The sequence below is a fragment of the Myxocyprinus asiaticus genome, chromosome 20, assembly GCF_019703515.2.
Source record: "Myxocyprinus asiaticus isolate MX2 ecotype Aquarium Trade chromosome 20, UBuf_Myxa_2, whole genome shotgun sequence".
Classification (NCBI taxonomy): Eukaryota; Metazoa; Chordata; class Actinopteri; order Cypriniformes; family Catostomidae; genus Myxocyprinus; species Myxocyprinus asiaticus.
In genome coordinates, this window is record NC_059363.1 from 31048731 (window position 1) to 31073068 (window position 24338).

Here is a 24338-nt window from a genome sequence, read left to right on the forward strand (position 1 = left end):
CCTGGCTGTTACAAATGAAGGCTGGTCAGGTAGACTTTGATGTGTGTAGGCTGTGACAAAGAATGTCAAAGAGGGGCAGAGGCTCGTGTGGTCTCGCAGAATTGCAACTTAAATGCAGATGTGGGGCACATGTTTAATTGAGAATTGATGCCAACGGCCAAATTTAAATAAAAACTAAAATATAAATTAAAAAATAAGAAATTACTTGCAAAAAGGGCACTTATCTTGTGAAAGAGGGCGGGTACTTGAGCACCACTTGGGGTCTATCTGTGCATGTGACTGCCTGCCTAAGTTTCGTCGACAGCACGAAATTTGACGTGCCTCATAATTCTCTATGCAGGAAAAACCCTGCACTTATTCTGCGGTGTCTTGTGGATGCATTTAATAAAATGACATACTTGCTCCAGTCTTGCAAATAAAACTGTCCCCAAAGCAGGGAGAGGTCATTCAGCTGCTCCATCCTGACAAAGCGGCTCCCTCATGATAATGCGCATTATTTAGTGGATGGAAACGTGCAACAATTAATATTTTCTTACGTCGAATTCTGTCAAAGCAAGTGTCAAAGCCTATGTTTTTATTCTTAAGAAAAAAATGTATATGTTCTTAAGAAAATATTTGAAAACTTATTACAAAATTGTCAAGAATTGCACTTAGAAACGTTCTTACGAACTTCTTATAATTTATCCTAAGAACTTTTGTGTTTTTTTTCCCGGCCACAGGTCTGGGTTAGCATATATGATGAAGAAATTTGCTCCTCGGTGCTGCTCATGCAGGATCGAGTTCAGCCTGTAGCACGGCCTGATCCCATTTCCCCTCTCTCTCCCTGTTTCTTGTCACATTCTACTATCTGTCTGTCTAATAAAGAGGCAAAGCCCAAATATAAAATTAGTGAGCTCAAGCCAACCACATGGAACAGTATATAATCACAATTACACAAAGCAAAATAACAGATTTGCCATTATACAGTGCAAAGCCTTCTCCCCTGGTACCGCTGTAAAGACAGACAGTCAGGGGTAAATTTGCCTCTGAACTCAGGAAAGGCAGGAAAAAATCTTTTGGCAAAGGCTTGGATTTAAGATGATTTTATAAATGGGCTTCCATCTCATTATGCACTGAATATGTGTGAATAAGTGAACAGCGGAATAAGTGTTTGCATGGCGCATGTGGGCGAGATGAGGCAGAAATGAGTGTAAGAGTGTGCAAGTGTGTGTGTGTGTGTGTGCACATGAGAGAAAAAAGAGAGGCAAATGAAAAAGAGCAAGCTAATATCTCTCATTATCTCTGGCATAGAGGAACAAAGACCCTGACCGGGCAGGGCGGCTCTGCTCTTCATCTGGGGCACTGCACTGGGTACTGTGGGTGGGGGTTGATAACCTCCACTTGGCAATTGTGCATGCACACACACATACACACACACATTTTCAGATCTAAAGAGGAGTCCAACTGACTCCAGCTTATCACACTAATGAATAGGACGTTGGATCAAGCTGTCTGATACACACTCAGAAACACACACACACACATATGAGAAGTTTTACAGCTTAATAAACCCCCAGAATCATCAATCACTCAATCAATCAATCAATCAATCAGAATGTCAGTTAATCTACATTAAAGATAACATGAAATGCATGATTTGAAATGCATTTAACTTCCATAATGCGACTATCATAGTGAAACTGTATATTTAGAGGGAAATAATGTAGAACAGGCTTGATTTGTCCATGGTATTTTTATATTTTATATTTAGACATATTAAGGTACATACGTATGTTATTATTGGTTAATATTGTTTTTTCCACACAGCCTTAATCACAACAGCAGTTATGTTGTTTCAGAGCTAGAGAACGTTATTACATTTTGATGAAAGATCTTGAAAACAACCTTTTTTCTTTAGAATAAGAAAAAATAAGACCAGTGACATTTATTTCGAAAATAAATATGGCCATTTTTCATGTTGTCTTTAATGATAACCAACTAGAATAACCTTCTTTAAGGCTGTATTTGATAAGGACTTGATGGTAACTGAGACAAAGTACAATGAAAAGTAAGAGGGCAGTTTATGAACAGGAGGCAGGTGGGGAAAGTGCAAAGACAAAGAGGGTTTAACCTTATTCAGGGTAGCCCAGATCTGTGATTAAATGAAGCTTTGATTTGCACAGAGCAGCTCTAAGTTTCACAGTCTGTTAATCAAACATACAAACACAGTCTCAGACAGCAGCGAATACAGTCATACCTGGTCATGGTAGATCTCATGTAGCTTGACTATGTTGGGGTGTCCTTCACACAGTTTGAGAGCAGCAATCTCCTTCTGTGTTTGTGCCTCCATTCTTCAAGAAAAAGAAAAACATGAGAACTTCAAATCACATGGATGAGTATTATATAATACAAATAAACTCTGAGTACATTAAAAAGCACATGCATTCTCATGGACAGTTAATGCTGTTTTTGCGAATCATTCTGGCATGTTCAATGTGCCTTTGGTCATTCACAGACTACTTATGTACTGTGGATCTTGCACTATTTATATGCATACTGCTGCTCTACTGGACATTAATACATGACACAGTATTTTTTGTATTATTATTATTATGTGCATATATAATAACCTTCTTCACTACCTTTGCACCAATGAGTAAACCTTTGCCTTAGATTTTGAAAAGACTCTTTTGGCAGGATGCATTCCGTATTAGCTGATACCTTTTACTGACGATCTTCACAGCGTATTTCTGTCCACTCTTCTTGTGAGTACACTGTCTGCAGATGGAGAAGCTTCCCTCACCCAGAGCGTTCCCCCTCAGGTCCATCTCATAGTTCATGTAGAATGGAGAGTCCTGATTGTCATAAGATTAGAGGTTAAGGGAACACTGGATGCCTTCTACTGACTAACAGTACTTAAAGGGTCCATGTACACTGCAGTCATTCATTTTTTGTTTCAAAAGTATACTTTGAGTGTTTGTTTTTTATTTCAAAATAAATTGTCAAAAACGAGAAAAAATTAAATATCAGCGCAATTTCTCATGTTTACTTCTGATGCTCAATGTAAATGGACCTTGCAGAAACACTTTACGTTTGCAGAATACTGAACAGATGTCGATGAATAAATGTGACCTTCTGTGCTGAGATATTTTTCTATTTTTCTTCAAATGTGTTCTGGTGAAGAAAGAAAGTCATACACATCTGGGATATCATGAGGGTGAGTAAATAATGAGAGAATTTTCATTTTTGGGTGAAATATCCCTTTAAAACTAAAGGTTATCAATTGAACTATAAGATTAATGAATAAGTGTCTTTGAAGTTCCTCCCATAGACAAGCCCATAAAATCAGATTGCCAAACTGTTAACACTTTTTGGGGAAATCAACCAAAAATGTCTCCTCACATTCAACCCTGCTTGAAGAAAGTGTAATAATGTTTAAATGAAATGAAAATTTCTGTCATCATTTACTCACCCTCATGCCATCCCAGATGTGTTTGCACAATGCAATTGAATGGTGAACAGAACTTTGAAGCTCCAAAAAGCACATAAAGGCAGGATAAAAGTAATCCATAAGACTCCAGTGCTTTAATCCATGTCTTCAGAAGTGATACGATAAGTGTGGGTGAGAAACAGATCAATATTTAAATCTCCATCTTTAAACAGCCCTGACTAGTAGGTGGCGATATGCAAGAATCGCCAAAAAAAAAAAAAAAAAAAAGAATGTGGAAATGAAAGTGAAAGTGGAGATTAATAGTAAAAACTGACCTAAATATTGATCTGTTTTTCACCCACACCTATTGTATCCTTTCTGAAGACATGGATTTAACTGGAGTCATATGGATTACTTTTATGCTGCCTTTATGTGAATTTTGGAGTTCCACAGTTCTGGCCACCATTCACTGTATGGAAATACTGTAGCATTGTATGGACATAAAGAGCTGGGATATTCTTCAAAAAATCTTTGTTTGTGTTCAGCAGAAAAATAAAGTCATACATGTCTGGGATGGCCTAAGTAAACTATTTCTTTAAAAAATGACACACTTCAGCTATAATGTTGCTATATTTTAAAATAAAGCAATATGAAAACGGACCTTCATCATAACGCTACGGGCAACAGCAACAGAACCCGGCCTCTCTGACACACCGCACAGCTGAACTGGATCGTCCATCACTGCATTCCTCTTAAACAGGATGGAGGGAGCCATAAAGGAATAGCCCTGCAGATACAAACATCTATAAACACACTCACAGGACAGCAGGAAGAGGGAAATAATGCAGAGGAAATGCTCAAAGTGACAGCGACTTTGAATGCTTTTTTTATTTCTTAACTTAGTGCAAAGACCAGCATTTGGGTCACGCCCAGACCACAAAAGTTTGGTTATAGAACGTGGTTGTCAGTCTCATTTAAAACCAAACTGTGTGTGAAGATAACTGTGTTTTGCACTCTAAAACAAGACTGACAACAGAATTCTGCTGCTGTGTGAACATCACATTAAAATTCTTTAATGCATTTCCTCCATGCATTGGGACTCTAGTCACATTGTTTGCAATGCCTGCATCATGTGAGCCAGTTAGCCAAGTCCCATCTAAATAAAGCCTCCACCAGCCCATGCCCCATTTACACGGTCAGACTGCAGCTGTGTGTGCTACATGGGCTGAGGAGTGGCTGGCTGGATGCGAGGATGGCTGGACGGAAGGATGATGAGATGAATGGTTGAAATGCTTTTAATTGCTAAGCCAAGGTATTTGATTGCCCTTTTCAAATTATCGCAGTCCTCTAATGCAGCTTAATTTCAGTTTATGAGGAGTTTGAGGGGGTGGCTGCATTTATATGCATCTATGTGTGTAAGTGTGTGCGTGTGTGTTGGGGGGGCAATTCGAAAGTTATCACTGCAGTCGTCTCTGCATTTGTACTGCCCGAGAATTACGAAGGATCAAAATTCCAGCGCACATGAAAGGCGAACGCTTAGAAAAGCCAAGATGAAGTTGGTAATCAAAGGTTGAAGGAGTAATTGAGCCAGACATGGTTGTTCTTGCAGACGCCGACCTTTTATTCCACAACAGAGCAGTTAAATAGCGCCATTGATCTGCCAGACTGAAGGATTCAGAAGGCAATCATAGACGCTATCTCTTTCGAAGCCACCCATTTCAGCTGGCATCATGCTATAGGCAACACTATGGATCAAGCCGCATCAAAAATAGTCATTCACATCTGATGCTTGAATTCATCTCCATATCACCATAATTACATCTCGAAACAGCTCTCTAATTCATCTGAATACCAGGCTCACACTGCACAAGTGATCATTATAAAAGCTGAATTGCCCATATCCACTTCGGTACTTCCTGCTTACGGATAACGGCGGGTTAACTAAACAATTATGCAGCCCAACGTCAAATGTCCACTCATATGCATAAATTAATTCATGCCACAGTTATCAAATGTGTTTTAAATTAAGGTGCAGAATGAATATAAACTTTGGTCTGGACATTGTTTTCAAATATGCTTTATAATACTGTGTGAAATAAGCATTCATTTCAGCAATTTTCAGTAATTTGCTAGAATTAAATTGTATTACACCATATGTAAAAGAATAATGTATATTATCCCACTTATTACATGGCTTCCTGTTCAAATGAATAAATGAACATGATAATATTGATTTCATTTTAAATTACTTTAAAGGGATAGTTCACCCAAAAATGAAAATTCTTTCATCATTTACTCACCCTCATGCCATCCCAAATGTGTATGACTTTCTTTCTTCTGCTGAACACATGTATAGTAAAAAAAAAAAAGGACTTAAATATTGATCTGTTTCTTACCCACACCTATCATATCACTTCAGAAGACATGGATTCAACCACTGGAGTCATATGGATTTCTTTTATGCTGCCCTTATGTGCTTTTTGAAGCTTCAAAGTTCTGGCCACCATTCACTTGCATTAAATGGATCAACAGAGCTGAAATATTCTTCTAAAAATCTTTGTTTGTGTTCAGTAAAAGAAAGTCATACACATCTGAGATGGCATGAGGGTGAGTAAATGGAGAGAGAACTTTCATTTTTGGGTGAACTATCCCTTTAAAAGGTGAGAAGAAAGAAGACAATATAGCCAAACATTTCCACCCGTCACCTGAAAGATGCGGTCACAGTTGTTAGGAAGTGCAGCTGGTGAGTATGTTGGGTCCATCTCCGTAAACTCCTCCGCAAAGTTGCTCACATCCAGCTCATCGCGAATTACAGGCTTAAAAGGTGCTGGAACTTTCTTAGCAGCTAGATCTTCCCAGTTCATTTTCTGAAACAACAAAAAATCAAACATGTTTGCTGTCAGTAACTCCAAGCCTAAATGTATCTGGAAAAGCAATTGTAAAACAAATGACAGAAAAAAGTTTTTCTTCTTCTAAGATGAATTTAAGGGAATTTAAGCTTTTGAGATGATTCATGTTTCTCTTGCCTGATAAAAGGGATGACTTTTCACATCCTGCGCCCCTGAGGGCCCCGAGCCCAGCCTCTTCTTTGGGTCTTTAATTAGCAGTTGCTGGACAATGTCTTTGGCCAGGGGCCCCATGTCCTTGGGGAACGGGGGATCCTTCTTCATAATTCTCCTATTAGACAGAGAAATAGAGAATGAATCTAAAAGTAAACACATTTACATTTTTTAATTGTAATGACAATAACTTTTTAGTGAAAAGGGATGTTGCAATCTTGTCCTGTAGATAATGAAAACGGAACTGGTGTTCATCATATTACAGAGCACGAAGCGCAGTATGTGTGTGTGTGCAGGTCTTTACTCGGCAATGTCAGAATGAGAGTTCTCATCGCCGTCAACAGTGAAAGGAGAACCTCCGGTCAACAGCTCATACATCAGAACTCCCATACTCCACCAGTCCACCGCCTACAAGAATACATTAAAACAACATGCTGGTACTTTATTCTCAACAGCACTTTTTCACATTATTAAGGTTATTTACAGTACAAGAATACATACATATATAGAATGTGTGCACATCTATAACGGGCCATGTAAAAGACACCTGAAATACCATTAAATAAACATTAAACTTGATCAAATGAAATAGTGTTGTGAAGGGATGGATGAGAGAGGTACACTCCACCTTGTCATGTCCTGACTCTCCTCCTGCTACGATCTCAGGTGCCATATACTCAATAGTGCCACAGATGGAATAAGCCCTCTCTACCTACAAGACAGAGCTGTAGTTCACAAACTGAATCTGATCAATGACCACGTTTACATGCACGTTATATTTTATACATATCTATGTTTTTGCCCAACTGTATTAATTTATTATTTTTAATGCAAAATAAATAAATAAAAAAATCCAACCAAAAATTGTGTTTTGGCTTTCCACAAATGCCTCTGCCTCACAGAACCCAGAATCACTTTTGTTTAGACATGTGCGGATATAAATTAATATTCCACTACTGTGGAAAATTCAAAATAATGTGTTTAGGAACATGACCCAAAATTATGATTAATACTGGTATGTGCCAGCTATTTTATTTGGATTACTAGAAACAAAATATCAGTTTAATATGTTTGGTAAAACAAATTTATGATTAATTATTATTATTTACAATATGTAAAACTATATATACTGTATATAATATACAATATATAATATATAACAATAATCTATAATTGTTTTATTTATAATATAATTTTTATAATATAAATTATATAAATTATATATATATATATATATATATATATATATATAAAATATAAATTCTACTATAATTTTTATATATATTTATATTTATATTTTTTTATAATTTAAACAATACAAATATGTTATCATTTTTTTATACATATTTTACATATTAATAGAATATGACCAAATTTTTATTAATATCGGAACACCCGGGAACATTGTCCTGTGAACTGTGATGAAGGGAATAAAAAAAATTAAAAAAAATAAAATACTCAACAGTGCCAGAAAACCGTGTTAACATATTGAAATTATTAAGTCTTTCCATGCACAGCAAAATAGGGGTAAGTAGCAAAAACCTAGAGGTGTGTTTCACTCAAATCACTTATAACCTTTCCCAGATAAAGGAACACAGTTTAAAGCATTTACATGACTTTACACATGTGCGGCTTTGTGTATTACCGTTACACAGACTGTGTTCCCTAGCGACACTACAGTTGCAACATAGTCTTTCAAATAATAAACGTTTCAAATAAAATTAACGTAAACTTCCTATGCATCTAATCTCGATTCTTCATTCTAGATTGATTAATTACTGCACTTAGATGCCATTGTGGCAAAGACAACCATCTGTGCTTTCTAAATTGGGCAAAACTGCTTTCTGAAATTATGCGGCATATTTATAGAATGAATTACATGAAAACATCTGGTACGATCTCCTTTAAAATCCTCTGAGCATTTAACACACTCGCCACATGTTTGAATACTGATACAAGCACATGGCTTTTAGAATTAAAGTTCCTATGTATATTTATTAATTCCTGTCATTTTTATGCTTCTCATAATCTGCATATTTCTGCAGATTATGAATTTACTTGTTTTATGTGTGCCGGTTTATATGCACGCTATAAAGTCTTAATAGCTCCAGGTGTATTCTCAGACAACACTTGTAAAAATGAAACTCTGGCTTAAATGGGTTGTTAACTGGTAAAACAAAGGTCAAGTTGAGAAAACCAAAAGATCTAATATAATCTGAAGCTTTCAGAACAAAGAACATGGTCAGAACATGCATGATAACCATTTACGACATTGAGAAAACAGCCTTGCGCTGTAATTACACCCATGGGATGGTTGGAGGTACATTGTGAACTACCGAAATGAGCCAAATAGAACATCCCTTGCAGGGCAGGACACGCCAGGACATGCATTTGCAGGATGTTGGGTGGTCGATGTAAACAATCATTCATTAGAAAACGATGTGCCTCTCATAGACTAAGGATGAGAGTAGAAGACGACACTGGTGTGCAGACTGACTCACCTCATGAAATTCCTTGCTAAGGCCAAAATCCGTCAGCACGATGTGACCGGTTGAATCAAGAAGTATGTTCTCGAGTTTCAGGTCTCTGTAGACAACTCCCAGCTGAAAAACAAACAAGGATGTGAAAGCATCTATGTTTAGATGTGGGACCTAGTATTTTACCAATTTAAATCACCATTAATCTCCTCGTTTTCTTTAATACTTTTGTCCTTGCCAAAATAATTTGTTCAACTAGTTGGATTAAACCTTCCACTTGTCTGCAGTTGTAAAATGCTGCCATTCACCTGGAAAATTTACCGTAATTTTAATAAATAATAACTGATAACATAATAGGTCACGTCAAAAAATGAGACCCAACCAAATCAATGTTTATCTTGCTGTCAAGGTCCTTTCTACAAACACCGCACCGCCCCCTGGGCATCTCTCTTCCCAATGAATAATGGCAGCAATGCACAGAACAAACATGCATTAAAAACACTTCTCTTCCCTTTTCTGTAAACAAAGCCTTCGAGAAATTTTAAGTACTGCAGATATATTCGGTCTGCCCTGGTTAGCTGAGAGAGCAATTGACCCGAGTAGGCAAGAGAGTGGAGAAGTGAGCAAAAGAAGGAACTACTATCACTATTCTCTCAAATCAGACGCTGTGCAGTAAAACTGTAAAAGAAATGGAGGGCTTTGAGTGAAAATAAGCATACCACTTTTTACCTTATGCAAGTGCTCCAGTGCAAGTACAATCTCCCCACTGTACAAGGTAACCTCTTGCTCTTTAAAGCGAACCCTTTGGACCAAGTGCGTGAAGAGCTCCCCTCCATTCACATAGTCTGCAAAATAAGGTTTTTAAAACAACTGGTTACATGTGTTTTCCTATTTGAAAATACACCTGGTATTTTGCAGTTACTGCGAAATCCTGCTTTAATGCTGACACTGACACAAGCGCATCCAAGCCAAACCACAGAAACCAAGAGTTCCTGTAGTGGCATCCGTTATCATTATCATAAGACTTTGTTTAGTGTTGATTCTAGTAATCAGGGTCAAAAATATATGGGGGCTCAGCGCAAAAATTACAACAAAATAAAAAAAAAATAGGATGCAAAAATGCCCCTGCACTGAATTAATCTGTGTATTATTTGCATATATATATATATATATATATATTTCTTAATATTTTATTTCTAGGCTTAGTTATACACAATTACATAAAAATGAGATATGATTATTCAGATCGAGAATTTATGTTAATTGATTTATTAAATTGAAGCATTAGACATAAAAGGGTGACATACAGTGTCTCACATTTTTGTAAGGTTAGAAAAAAATAAAGGAATAAAAAAATATCAAATCCAAATTCTCTTATGTAAAACTCCGGGATTCCCCCAAAGTACTAGCGCATATACTTGGACATGAAGGACAGTCGATATTTTAAATGAATGTATCTAAATGGGTATATTTGATAGTGTATGTGCTTTTTTAATTTTCTCACTGTAGTCCCAGAAATGTTGAATCTTTCCACTGTGTTGACATAATATAGCTCCATGAATTTAATTATACGGTCTGTTCACACACATGCGCACTCTTCAAAAACCTCTAAGAACGCCGTTTATACATTTGCATGACCACATCAGCTGTGTTCTCCTGGAGAAACCCAGGTGTATTAAACGGCTTTCTTTTAATCCCTTAAATGACAAAAGGAGATCAGCGTTCTGCAAAAACCCTGGAATAAACCATTTTCTTAAGTGCATGTAAATGTGGCCATTGCTAGTAAGCATTCAAACTTGATCAGAAAGAATTCTAGTTGTCTAGCTTGCACTCTTTCAAATGCAGAACTCAAATTAAAGCACATGCGCAATATCCATTTTTGCAATCCATCGCAGAGTAAGAGAGAGAGAGAAACAGCATACCTAAAATGAGATGCAGCTTGGTGTCTGTCTGGAAGGCATAGTGGAGTGTAACAAGGAAAGGGGACTGCCTGACATGCTCAAGGACCTGTCTCTCTGTGCGTGTGTGCTCCGCTGTCTTCGCCTTCTGCACAATAGTGGCTTTTTTCAGCACCTTCATTGCGTACAGTTTGCTAGAATCATGACCGCTCACTTTGCGCACAAGGAAGACCTTGCCGTAAGCTGCCCGCAGGAGAACAACAATGTGTTAGAGGGGTAGAACTAAAGATAAAGACAGAACACAGAGTTCAGGTATTTTAACTATTGCTAACCTCCTGTTCCTAGCACTTTCAACAGCTCAAAGTTCTCGATGCCCACACGCTCAACGTGACCCGTCAGATTGGCTGTGGAAAAGATTCAAAAACAAAGATTCAATACTTTGACACCCTTGAAAAAAACCTGCCTTAAAGTGATGTACACCTTGATCTGCATTGAGAGCTTCGATTTAGGCTCATTTAACAGTTAACTCCAGTTTCTCATTGTTCAAAATGGCTAACCTCTAGATGAGCCTGCAGCTGTTTTGTAAATACTGTATGTACTGCAGCTTATGAACAGGGCCAGACAGAATCTGCAGACTTTTGCTGCATTTGTTTATGGAAAAATCTGCAAGGCAGATTTAAATAAGGTAAAATGTGTTAAACAGAGCTGAGATTGCTACACACTTACTGATAGCTTAAAGCATCTAAATTGCCTAAATATTTAATAAATGAACATGCAAAGAGCAGGGAATGTGTTGAACCTCATGAAAGCATTTAGATTCTGCAGAAATCTGCATAGACACAAAATGCCTGATGAAATAATTTACTGGGGGAATAAAATGGCCTTCATGAATGAGACACAGCGTGAGCATGTGTGTGGTATATATTTACACGTTAGTGTGTTGCCAAAAGCAAGGTCACTTGTATGCAGTAGATGCCAATGAGCATGCCCAGTGAGGTGAACACATTCCTGCTGTTACCCTCACTCATAACAGCATAACATAACAGCATTGCATCTTGTGCAAAGCTGCACACCATGATTCACCATGATTATCAGATTTTAGTAGGAAGAGCATCTCTCGTAACCACATCCTCTGATTGGATATCGAGCAACATATTTAGGCTTAAGTAGATGGAGGAGTCCTCACTTGCGCAACACCCCTTGCAACCAGTCAAGAGGGGCCCCTGGAAACTACAATGTTTATTAATAGGCTCCCTGACTCTGACCCTGACTCTCTCCACTAAGGTTCGGAAGGAATTAATGGAGAGAATTTGGGGCCATAGGGTTTTATTTTTCTTTCTCAGGTGAACTTTAGTGATATCAGGTGATGCCACCTAGTCATTAAAGGGGACCTATTATGCAAAATTCACTTTTACATGGTGTTTGAACATAAATGTGAGTCGGCAGTGTGTGTACACAACCACCCTACAATGTTAAAAGTCCACTCACTCCTCTTTCTTATATTTCTATTAATCAAAAACAGTGTCTCAAAATGACTGATTTTCGTATCCGCTCTAAAGTGACGTCACTTTAGAGCAGGCCACACCCACGACTGGTGACGGACTCCACCCTATTATCATAGATCCTCCCCTGAGTGATTGACACACAGTCCGTCATATTTTTCCGCGCTGGAGCAGCTACAGTGAGAAGAATAATGTCTCAGCTTCATAAGCGTCATAAGTGTTCTGCTGTTGGCTGTAAAAGCGAACATAAGAGTCTTCATGTACTCCCGGCATCAGAGCCACTGAAGATTGAAGCAAATGTGCCCCAAAACATACCAAAATTCGTGTATGTTTGTGTAAATCATTTTACACCGGACTGCTTTGTGAATGAGGGTTAATATAAAGCAGGATTTTCAAAAAATTTTACTCTCAAGCATGGATCAGTACCAACTGTTCGTGTTCCAGCTTTATATCCTGAAGATGTAAGTATCACACTTTATATTTTGTGAATGTTTGCAAATCGCCTTTCCGAATGTGCTTGTTAGCTGATTCCACGGCTAATGCAGCTAAAGTTACCATTGTCTCTGATTGTATTCACGGAGACCAGAGCTACTGTATGTCGTTATAGCTTGTTTGCACATGACATCGCGTCACTGCGTTGCTGTGGCGTGAAATGCAGATGGAGGGCAGGAAGTGATTTTCTACATAAGAAGCACTATCACAAACTCAAAATGCCTATGTTTTGTGTCATTTACAGTTGCTCATACATATATGGCTGAACTCCGGTATTTACGGTGTCAGTCATATTGGTTCTGATTTGTTCTTGCTATAGTATCCGAAGCACAAGCTGTAAAGGCACGGCCCTCTTCCGGAAAGGGGGCGGGGAGCAGCAGCTCATTTGCATTTAAAGAGACACACACGAAAACAGCGTGTTTTTGATTCCACCCAAAAAGAGGCATTTACAACATGGTATAATAAATTATCCGTGGGGTATTTTGAGCTGAAACTTCACAGACACATTCTGGGGACACCTGAGACTTATATTACATCTTGTAAAAAGTGGCATGATAGGTCTCCTTTAAACATGCACTCTAAAGTTACTTACTTTGTTAATCATAACAAGCCAACAACAATAAAATTCCTGTAAAATGATCATCCTCATTAACCTGCATTAATGAAACAGTAATAGAGGTTCTGTTACTGTATCTCTAATTATACAGCACTAGAGGTTCTTATATCTGGGCTTGGATAACTGATTAAAAAAAAACTAGTGATCGACTAGTATGATATTTTTACTTGGCCAATACTGTCAAAGGAATAGTAAGCCCCAAAATTTTTATTCTCTCATAATTTACTCACACTCATGCCATCCCGGGTGTGTACTGTGTATGACTTTCTTTCTTCTGCAGAACACAAACTTAGATTTTTAGAAGACTATTTCAGCTCTGTAGGTCCACACAATGTAAGTGAATGGTGGCCAGAACTTTGAGGGTCCAAAAAGCACATAACGACAGCATAAAAGTGATCCATAAGACTCCAGTGGTTAAATCCATGTCTTCAGAAGCGATATGATAGGTGTGGGTGAGAAACAGATCAATATTTATGTCCTTTTGTACTATAAATTCTCCTCCCTCAGCAGTAGATGGCGATATGCACAAATCACCAAACGCAAAAGAAGAACTCTTAGGAGAGAAGACAGCGCTTAGGAAGGCTGGTGAAAGTGGACATTTACAGTAAACAATTACTGAAATATTGATCTATTTCTCACCCACACCTATCATATTGCTTCTGAAGACATGGATTTAAGCACTGGAGTCGTATGGATTAATTGTATGCTGACTTTTTGTGCTATCTGGGCTTCAAAGTTTTTGAGACCCTGTTGATTTGCATTGTATGGACCTATAGAGCTGAAATATTCTTCCAAAAATCTTAATTTGTGTTCAGCAGTAGAAAGAAAGACATATACATTTGGGATGGCATGAGGGTGAGTAAATGATGAGAGAATTTTCATTTTTGGGTGAACTATTCCTTTAAGTAAAGAATAGCGCGAGCAACTGCCCAAATAGTGCCGACATACAGAGTATAGTTTAATAATACGTACTCATAATTGCAGAATTTAAATGAACACTTATTTTACCTTATATTTAATTAAAACTACCTAAAACTTAATTTCAAAAATATAAAATTTGTGTCAATCCATCGACAAGGCTGCCTGTTACTAGGCAGAATGATTACTTGTTGTTAATCATACAAACTGGCACAGTTATGGGCAGATAATATTGGCCATGTTATGCCGATATGCCCTGGCCAATATATTGGTCAATCACTACTACCTGAAACACGTAGACCTTTTTCACAGACTGTGATGACGTGTTTCCACCTTATTTAGCAGCTTAAATCTAGCCAACTTTTTTATATTAGCAATTTTTAAAATATTAAGTGTAAGTTTATAACATTATGCTTTGTGTTATATTACCCTGGAATTAGTTTTAAAAAATGTATTACCACAGAGTGATGGTAAATTTGGCATGTTCTCCCATCTGTCTTAATCTACCTCTCTTTATTTTTTTCTTCTTCTGGAAAGTCATTCAAACGAAATAGTGGATGTGCTGTGATCTCCCATTCACCGCTGTCAAAGTTTACCCTGCAAACGTTTACTTCCACGCTCCAAAACCCAGAGTGTGAAAAAGGTCTATTGTGATGTGATACAGTAATCAAAATAGACCACCAGAGAGAGCTCATCTGTGTCAAGACTGCATAATGAATGCTTAATTAATACTTACTAATCATTTGTACTAAGATACCAGGTTCACAAAGACAAATAAGTGACAAGCACTGACCTTGTAGGTTGATCTCCTATAAAGAGACCCTTTCATCAGGGCCCTTGAGATTAAATTGGCCTCATTAATTGGGTTTCTTTGGACTCAAGGCCATGTCATGACTGAGCAACTAATGAAGCCACCGACACATATTGAAAGCAATTAGTCTGTTTAACACATCTCAAGTCATTTTACATTGATGTATACTTATTTGTAATTTTAAAAGAAGACATGCACTGAAATGGTGCTTTTGTGATTTTGAAATTAATTATGAAATTGGATATGCAAAACACCCACCAATCCCAAAATAACCCAGGCCCATAATAACCTTAACTAACATTATACTAATGTCGATTTACTGTCACTTCTTCTTTATGCCTTTAATCCAGCTAAAAAAATCAAATTACTGTTCTGTCATGCCACAATGAAAACACTATAAATAGGGCAAACGGGAGCGTTGTTTCTCAAATAAAAGCGCAGAACTGACTGTCCGGCGTTTATTTACCGTTTCTGAGCTCGTGTTTCACGGTAAACAGGTCACCTTCCCCCGACGAGCCCTCCATCGTAGACGGCATTACTCGCGTGCACTCTCTCCTCTGCTCGCGGCGCCAAAATAATGCAAAATAATCCAATGGCGCTAATCAAAACAGGATTAAATACGTGGAGGTGTTGCTATAAAGCAACCTTTGGGAAGATAATTTAAATGACAATAACCGCATTCTCGTGGGAAGGGCACCAGGGTAGTATGTACGGTACTACAGCAGCAATATAGAGATCCACACACGCCGAGCCTCTTTGAACACGCCCACTGAAGCTGCGAGGAGAAATACTTATGTTCTATTGGACCGCCCGGCTGTCACTCAAGCCCCTTGCACAACATACGGTAGTACATTAACTATTTCTTGTTTTGTCTGGCGGGCCCAAATAAGTCCGAATTAAATTGATTTTCATATATTATGGGTAAACAAACTAATATATTTTGATTATTGTTAATTAAAAGACCCGTACATTTTTATTATTATAATGTAAGAAATGTTTTATAATATTATAATTATTGTATTATATAGGCTAAAACAAATGTATTTATCATATTCATTTTGCTACACTGAAAATGTGCTTCATGGGATACCATCTAAAATAAATGGTTTTATTTCAATTAAAAGTATTATTCCAGTCTTGAGGTAGGAAAAAAAAAAAACAAGACAAGACAGCCACATCTATGGCAAGTGCTACAGGAAGTGTGGGGTGAAATGTCACCTGAGTATCTGGACAAACTGACAGCTAGAATGCCAAGGATCTGCAAAGCTGTCATTGCTGCATGTGGAGGATTTGTTTATGAGAACTCTTTGAAGTAGTTTAAGAAGTTCTGAACATTTTTTTCAAATTGTAATAGTAATTTTTCACATTATTATTGTCCTGACTATATATTGTGATCAGCTGAATGCCACTTTGGTGAATAAAAGTACCGATTTCTTTCCATAAGAGCAAAATCTGTACATTATTCCAAACTTTTGGCCGCCAGTGTGTATATATATATATATATATATAATTATGCTAAATAATAACTGGAAGTTTTTTCCACCTCAAGACTGGAATTATTACTTAACTTTCATCTCCTGGATTTGTAGAGGGCGGGACAGCTCATTATTGTTGAAGTATTTGTGGTAAATGTTGTAATGTATAGTAGTATAAGTAAACTGTGGTTTGGGGCAAATTCCTTTAGGTCAGAACACATTTATTGGCCTCCAGGCACTTTTTCAACTCTTTTTTGTATTGGTTATGTGACCACATATAGTGCATTATTTGCACACACTCCAGTGGTTGGCAGAGGATGCCCTAGGCTCTTTGGCTGTGAGAGAAAAGAGCAGGTTTACAATTTCTTAAGTGGACAGGAACGCATCAATTGGACAAGCAGAGACCTGTTACCTGCACTTCTACTATTTTCCTAATACAATAATCCTAACAATTAATTTCTAGTACATTCCTGGTACACCTAGTGCACTCACATGGCACTCCCAATGTACTTAGAAATTACTTATTGTAAACTGCCCACACAGTTATAGATAGCTTTCTATGTAAATATTGCCCAGACAAAATGATTTAGAAGCTTGGATAAGAAGTTGTCTGCAAACAGACATACAAAGAGAGGTAAAGGAAGCACACCCGGGGGAGGGACCATGGACAGTGCAAACAAGTAGAACATTCACTTTTCAGTTTACCTCCATACATTAAAAACACTGCTGCAGACACATCCTCTCCCATTGTATGCTACTTCGAATTTTATATAGACAAAGTACCTTAGGCCAACCATTATTATTCATGGTTTTCTATGTTGTTCTCTTGTCTGTAAAGATAGCAGAGTATACATACACAGTTAAAAGTGGTAACCTGCAATAATGCGCATTTGCTATACAAGCTGGGAAAATTGCCTGTTTTAGCGTAATATGAGGTAAAGAAGCACAATTTATGAGTCCAATAATATCACATTTTATTGCTGATTTGAAATATGTTCTTTGATCATAATCTTGACCAACTGTTTTTGAGATTATGGTTTTCCCCCATTCAAAGAGCTGCACTGGCATGAATGGAAATAGTCTCCCGGGAGCATTCCAAAGATGGCCGACAGTGGACTGACTTGCTAGAAAGACTTTGTTATTACCTAAAAGGTGCACTCAGTATTTTATTTTTATTTTTTATTCAAAAAGTTTCACACCTCAAAAAAATATTTGTAGTTTTAAAACTTAGACTATGTATAAAATCATGAACACTCTCATGAGATGAAGACTACAGTCATATTAGTAACCTTAAAAAAGCTGCCTTCTTCTACATAGAGAGGGTCCTCATGGGGGCTGCCATGCTGGAACCACATGAGCAGCCTAAAACTACTCACTTAATCTCAGAAACAGCCCTGTTATTGGACACTTTTACTCATGGATTAAATTAATCATGGTTTACTGTGATTACTGATTTTGTTTTGTTTTTTGTTTTTAAATGGTATCAATAACTGAAACATAGTGTGTTTCAATGATGCTGCATCCACACCCCTAGGTGTCAGAGATGACTTGAATTATTACAACAACAACAAAAAAATAAAATTAAATTAAAAAAAATGTGTGTGCATGTGTAACATAATCTAATAAAGTAGATTCAGTGGTATCAAATGAATTTTTTTAACTTAAATCAATCCAGTTAATTTACATATTTCCACATAAAGCAAATTTTAGCACACTTCAGTGTGTGGCAGCACATTGCTAAGTGCACAAGCATGTTTACAAAACTGTTTTACAGAACAAATTAAAATCTGTATCTGTATATATTTGTTATAAAAACATATTTTCTCTTGGAAAAATATGTTACACACAATTTAAAAAAATCAAATTGACTTTTATTTGGAAGTTCTTTCACAGACTTTGATGTTATAGATCTATTGCCCTTACATCTAACCTCTGTAAAATGATGGAAAGAATGATTGCAAATATGTTTTATTATATTTTAGAAAGCAGAGGACTAACAGCACCATACCAGTATGGTTTTCACCATGGTCGAAAACCATTCATTTTAATAACATTAACCTTCCCAATCATAGATAAAGGTAATGAAGCCCACCTGCCCACATTGCTCGAAAACCTTTTATTAAAGGGTCAAAATTAACTCTCAACTAAATCACACAAATTTGCTGGGAATAAAATGCCCAAATATTTAATGCCCTGTTTGGGCCACTGGAAGGCGCCGGCTGGAAAGCTGTTACTGGGCAGTAAGCAGTCAGAGCCAAAGCTTCGGATTTAGACCAGTTGACTCTGTATCCTGAGAACTTAGAAAAGGAATTAATAATTCAGTGGAGGCAAGGCATAGATCTAGTAGGGTTGGAGACAAATAATAAAATATCATCTGCGTAAAGCAGAAGCTTATGCGCCATACCTCCAGCCATCACCCCTGGAAAATCCTCCTCTTTCTTTATTGCGGTTGCTTATGGTTCCAGGGCAAGACAGAACAATAATGAGGAAAGAAGGCAACCCTGCCGAGTGCCCCTAATCAGAGTAAAATAATATGAAATTAATCCATTTGTTTGTACTGCCGCTACCGGGTGTAAGTAACTTAATCCATCCAATGAATGTACTCCCAAACCCATACATTTCCAAAATCTTAAAAAGATAATCCCATTCTACCATATCAAACTCCTTTTCGGCATCAAGTGAGATGGCAGCGACCGGAGTTTGATCATTCGCCACTGACCACATGATATTGATGAATCTCCTAATGTTATCAGAAGAGCTGCGGCCCCGAAGAAACCCCACCTGATCTATATGTATAAGACATGTCATAACTTTACTCAATCAATTAGCCAAAATTTTTGACAATATTTTAATATCTAGCTGCATCATTGTTGGCGGAAGCTTTCCATTCTTTAATGATTCTGTATAAAAGTGGAGCCAGTTCTGTAGCATAAGATCTAAATAATTCAGCGGCAAAGCCATCTGGCCCCGGAACCTTGCCTGTAGGCAAGGCCTTAATTACCTCTCCAAGCTCCTCCAAGTTTATCTCAGAATCAAGAGAATTTTTTTGCTCGGTCACCAGTTTAGGGAGTTCTAATTGTTCCACAAAGTTTTTAATATCTCCATCAGTAGACGAAGACATGGAACTATAATAATCAAGATAGAATTCTTTAAAAGCATTATTAATATCAATGGCAGAGGTAAAAATTTCACCACCAGCAGATTTCACTGAGGGAATGGTAGAAAAAGCTTCCCTGCTTTGTCACCCGACTCAAAATATGACTGTCTTGCCCTGAATAGCCAAAACTCCACCTTCTGCAACAAAACAGTATTATATCTGTATTTCAATCGGGTCAATTCTCTGAGGTCATCAGAAGACATTCGGCACTTCAGCTCTGCCTCGGCACTTTTAATATTCCCTTCCAACTCCATGAGTTCTTGTGCTTTGGATTTTTTGGTGAATGAGGCATACTGTATTATCCGACCCCTAAGGACCGCCTTAAGTGCCTCCCAAGCCATGCCCACCGAGGATACAGAGGACCAGTTGGTCTCCATATAGATTTCAGTCTTTAGCATTTGTTGGAATTCAAGATTTTGCAAAAGAGATACATTAATGCGGCAACTGTATGATTTTCTCCATATGTGGCAACACCTCTAAACTCACCAGGGTGTGATCTGAGACTAAGATGTTTCCAACTGAGCAATCCACAACAGATGAAATGAGGAACTTATATAAATATATATATATATATATATATATATATATATATATATATATATATATATATATATATATATATATATATATTTTAGAATAAATCATATGGACTGATGAAAAAATTTATAGTCCCTACCAGATGGGTTCAAAAGTCTCCAGATATCTGTAAGACCAAGATTTTTACACATCCTGTGAAGCATCAGTGTTGCTCTAAGGGGCTTACATACTTTTACTTCACTATGATCCAGGACTGAGTCCATCAAAAGATTAAAGTCTCCTCCCTATATTATATCATAAGGGGTGCCAGCGGCTTGCAACATCCCTTCAAGATCTACAGTATAAAAAAGCCCTTATGATCAGTGTCAGGTGCGTAAATATTAGCCAAAATAAGACATTGCCCCTGAATTTCTGCTAAAACAATAATGACTCTTCCTAATATATCTTTACTCTGTTTGTGACATTTGAATTGTAGATGTTTACTTATGAGTGTAATGACTCCCCTGCTCTTACTAAGAAGGATTATTATTAAAGTTGCAGAAGATAGGAATGGGGGAAGGCTGTACAACCGGGTTTTCAATTTTTTGTTTGGACATTCATTTCAAGTGAATGTGGGTGATACACTATCACACATGGTTATTGTGGAGAATGGAACACCTAAAGGAAGTGTTATCAGCCTTATATTATTTAATATTATGATAAATTATATACTTGAAGAAGTAAATACAGACATCAGTACAGCATTATATGCAGATGATGGAGCAATATGGAAAAGGGTAAGAAATTTTACATTCATTACTCAGAAAATTCAGCAAGCAATAGGGAGTGTGGAATAATGGTCATTAGAATGGGGTCAGTACTTCACCAGAAAAAAAAAAAAAAAAGACAAAATATACAGTTGGATATGTTTAGACAACCATTGGAAAGAATAATATGGTTCAAATATTTAGGGTTATGGATGGATAGTAAACTAATGTGGAAAATTCCTATTGAATATATAGAAAAGAAGTCTATAAAGTCCATAATAAAGTGCTGAAACTATTGAGATGTGTAGCAGGACATGAGTGGGGTGCAGACAAACATTCATTGTTGGATATATACTATGCACTTTTTCGCTCTGTATTGGATTATGGATGCATTGTGTATGGGTCTGCATCACATTCTTTGCTCAAGAAACTGGATATTATACAAGCCAGAGCATTAAAGTGTATTACAGGAGACATTAAAACAACACCAGTAGCAGCAATGCAGGTAGAGCTGTAAGAAATGCCGTTATACGGAGTCAAAAATTATCTATGGCATATTGGTTAAATTTACAGGGTCATAACAAAGAACATCTGGCAAGGAAAGTATTAGAAGTGAGTTGGGAAACACTAAATTCAAGAGGATCAGGATTTGCATGGAAAGCTAAATGTCATTAGATTCTAGAATATTTGGAACAATTGTTACAATATCCCCGATGCCCCCCGATGATTATTCAGTGAACCTAAAGTTGACTTTAAATTACATGAATACATTCAAAAAGGAGAGAGTGGAAATAATATCAAATCTATAATATCAGATCATATTAGAACTGCTCATTATGCATTTCTTTCAGTGTACACTGATGGCTCAAGAAACCCTAACATTGGACAAACAGGATATTATGTACCAGAGTTTAAAATCAGAAACTTTGTGAGGTTAACGGATGGGACATAAGTGTACACTGCAGAGTTGGTTGCTATTCAAATGGCACTTGGTTGGGTCGAGGAAGTGTTGCCAGATAAGGTTGTTATTTGTTCGGACTCAATAGCATCACTCTTAAGCCTTCAGTCATTTCAAACTTGTAGAAATTATATCTTGACAGAAATATTGGTCAGTTTATATAGATTAAGGCAGATTGGTATCTTTACATGGGTACCTGCACATGTAGGGGGTGCAAGGAAATGAAAAAGCTGATAAAATGTCTAAGGAAGCACTTAAAATAGATAATATAAGCTTAATAGTGAATTTAAGCAGAGAGGAAGGGAAACATCTGATTTTAGAAAATTGCTATTACAAATGGCAGAAGTACTGGGATTCAAGTCCGACTGGCAGACATTTCCATAAAATACAAAGCAATGTAAGGCAAGGTCAAATTACTAATGGAGAGAAACATGTCATGCTCACACGCTTAAGAATGTGTCATAGTAAACTTAACGCAACACTTCACATCATGGGCAAACATAACACGGGTTTATGTGATACATGCCAGGTAATGGAAACTGTTGAACATGTTTTAATGAAATGTATCAAATATGAACAGGTAAGAATTGAACTTATAAGAGAACTACAAGCTTCAGAATATACTCTATGCAATATTTAAAATATGAGATCAGGAACTGGTAAAATAGTAAAAGCAATACTGAGATTCTTTAGAAATAATGGTCCTAAACATATAGGAAATCATCCTTTTATTCCTAGACTTCATTCTCGTCACACTCCAGCACAGTAGGTGGCAGCTAAATGCACCTATTTAGTTGGTTTGCACCAGTAAAACCACAGAAGAAGACGACTTTGGGTGCGTCTCAATCAGTTTTCTAGTTCAGTAGTCAGGGCACTGATCAGGGAGTCAGCCATTTTTAGGTCTGTCTCAATTGCAAAATCATTCCAGTGCACTGAAACGTTTGCTCCCTAAAAAATCCCACAAGCACCGTAAAAACCAGGGACCCTCATTGCTCACTATTGCTGAGTGCCATTTCAAATTTAACATCCACTCGCTAACTCCCCTAAGCACTTCCCCTTGGGAAGTGCCATTTTAGAAGTCCGTTCCACTTCGTTCAGTGAGCAAGGGAGGTTTTTGTTGACAGACACTCAACCCCTCGATTTTGACTGAGGGAGCGAGCCTACACTGATGTACGCTTCATGCAACTCCATATCCCACAGTGCAATTCAATTGTGACATGACAACAGATTGCACTTCATAAACCCCACCCCCACACAACTCTATGATGGAAGTGAAGTTAGGTCAATTAAGCAGTTTAGAAAAGTTATATTGAGATTTAACAGCATAATACTTGTAGCTACCTTAAACTGTTTATCACACAGTTATAGCCTGTGTGTTCATTGTTATGCTAACATTTTCAATTGTGTAAATCTTGATTAATCCTTTCTAACAATTCATTGTAATGAAAAAAAAAAAAATTAAACATACGAGATTTATACATAAGCCTCTGAAATCAATCTCCGAAAACATTGTTTTCTCAGGTGCAAAAATCACGAATAATTCCACAAATTGACATCCGCCTTCAACAGGCTCCAAGTGATCAAGGGGTTTAGGGTGTTCCAGTTAAACCCATTGCACATCTTCCGCCAGTAGTGGACACTCGCACAACATAAGCAGTACATCCGAGTCCATGAGACGGAGAGAAGTTTGCGAGGGAAGGGGATACTGGCGCCCTGGGCGAAACTCGCTTCAACGCACCTCCAAAGTTGTTGACCGGGTGGGTGGGGGGGGGGGGGGGTCTGTGGGTGCCTCGTGCCGCCCCCCGCAAGATGCCGCCCTGGGAAACTGCCCATGTCACCCATACCTAAATCCGCCACTGACCACGAAAGTGAAACAATCTTTTAAATATTTAAGTTGTTAAAAAAAGGTTTAAAATACACTCCTATATATTTTTTTTCTTTATTTATGTCATTTATCTGTTATAATAACACTGTACTTTTGAATATATTCAACAAAATGAATGATAGTGTCATTTATACAGCGATAGTGCTGATTAATAACAGCTGCGCTTCGAATCGCAAGCTCATTATCCTGTCATAGGTGATTGAGTCATAAGTGTGCTAATGTTCAGTGGATGAACACCCTCTCCAGTGCCCGTATTCGTGTTCACGATATACTGATTCACTACATAGGGTGCTAGGGAGCTGATTGAGACGCAGGGCTAGATGTCGTTACGGCGCATGCGCGCATCATTGGTCAGCCAATCCCGATACGGACTAGAGAAACGTCAGTCTCATGTTGCT

The 24338-nt window shown here is 37.5% G+C and overlaps 1 protein-coding gene across 2 annotated transcripts in view; it reads right to left on the reverse strand.

Moving 5' to 3' along the window:
* LOC127411313 (ribosomal protein S6 kinase alpha-5-like) overlaps positions 1-15896 on the reverse strand; it is a 28326-nt gene extending 12430 nt beyond the window's left edge. The window contains exons 1-12 of one of the 2 annotated variants that reach the window (XM_051646802.1): positions 15649-15896; positions 11176-11247; positions 10868-11086; positions 9675-9790; positions 8970-9071; positions 7097-7180; positions 6773-6876; positions 6436-6586; positions 6115-6276; positions 4071-4196; positions 2701-2834; positions 2237-2330 (exon numbers count right to left, since the gene is read on the reverse strand). In XM_051646802.1, coding sequence (XP_051502762.1) covers positions 2237-2330; positions 2701-2834; positions 4071-4196; positions 6115-6276; positions 6436-6586; positions 6773-6876; positions 7097-7180; positions 8970-9071; positions 9675-9790; positions 10868-11086; positions 11176-11247; positions 15649-15718 — 1434 coding nt within the window. In that variant the 5' untranslated portion in view covers positions 15719-15896. The remainder of the gene's footprint in view (positions 1-2236; positions 2331-2700; positions 2835-4070; positions 4197-6114; positions 6277-6435; positions 6587-6772; positions 6877-7096; positions 7181-8969; positions 9072-9674; positions 9791-10867; positions 11087-11175; positions 11248-15648) is intronic. The other variant, XM_051646803.1, reaches the window with a different exon arrangement.
* Positions 15897-24338: the final 8442 nt, after the last annotated feature.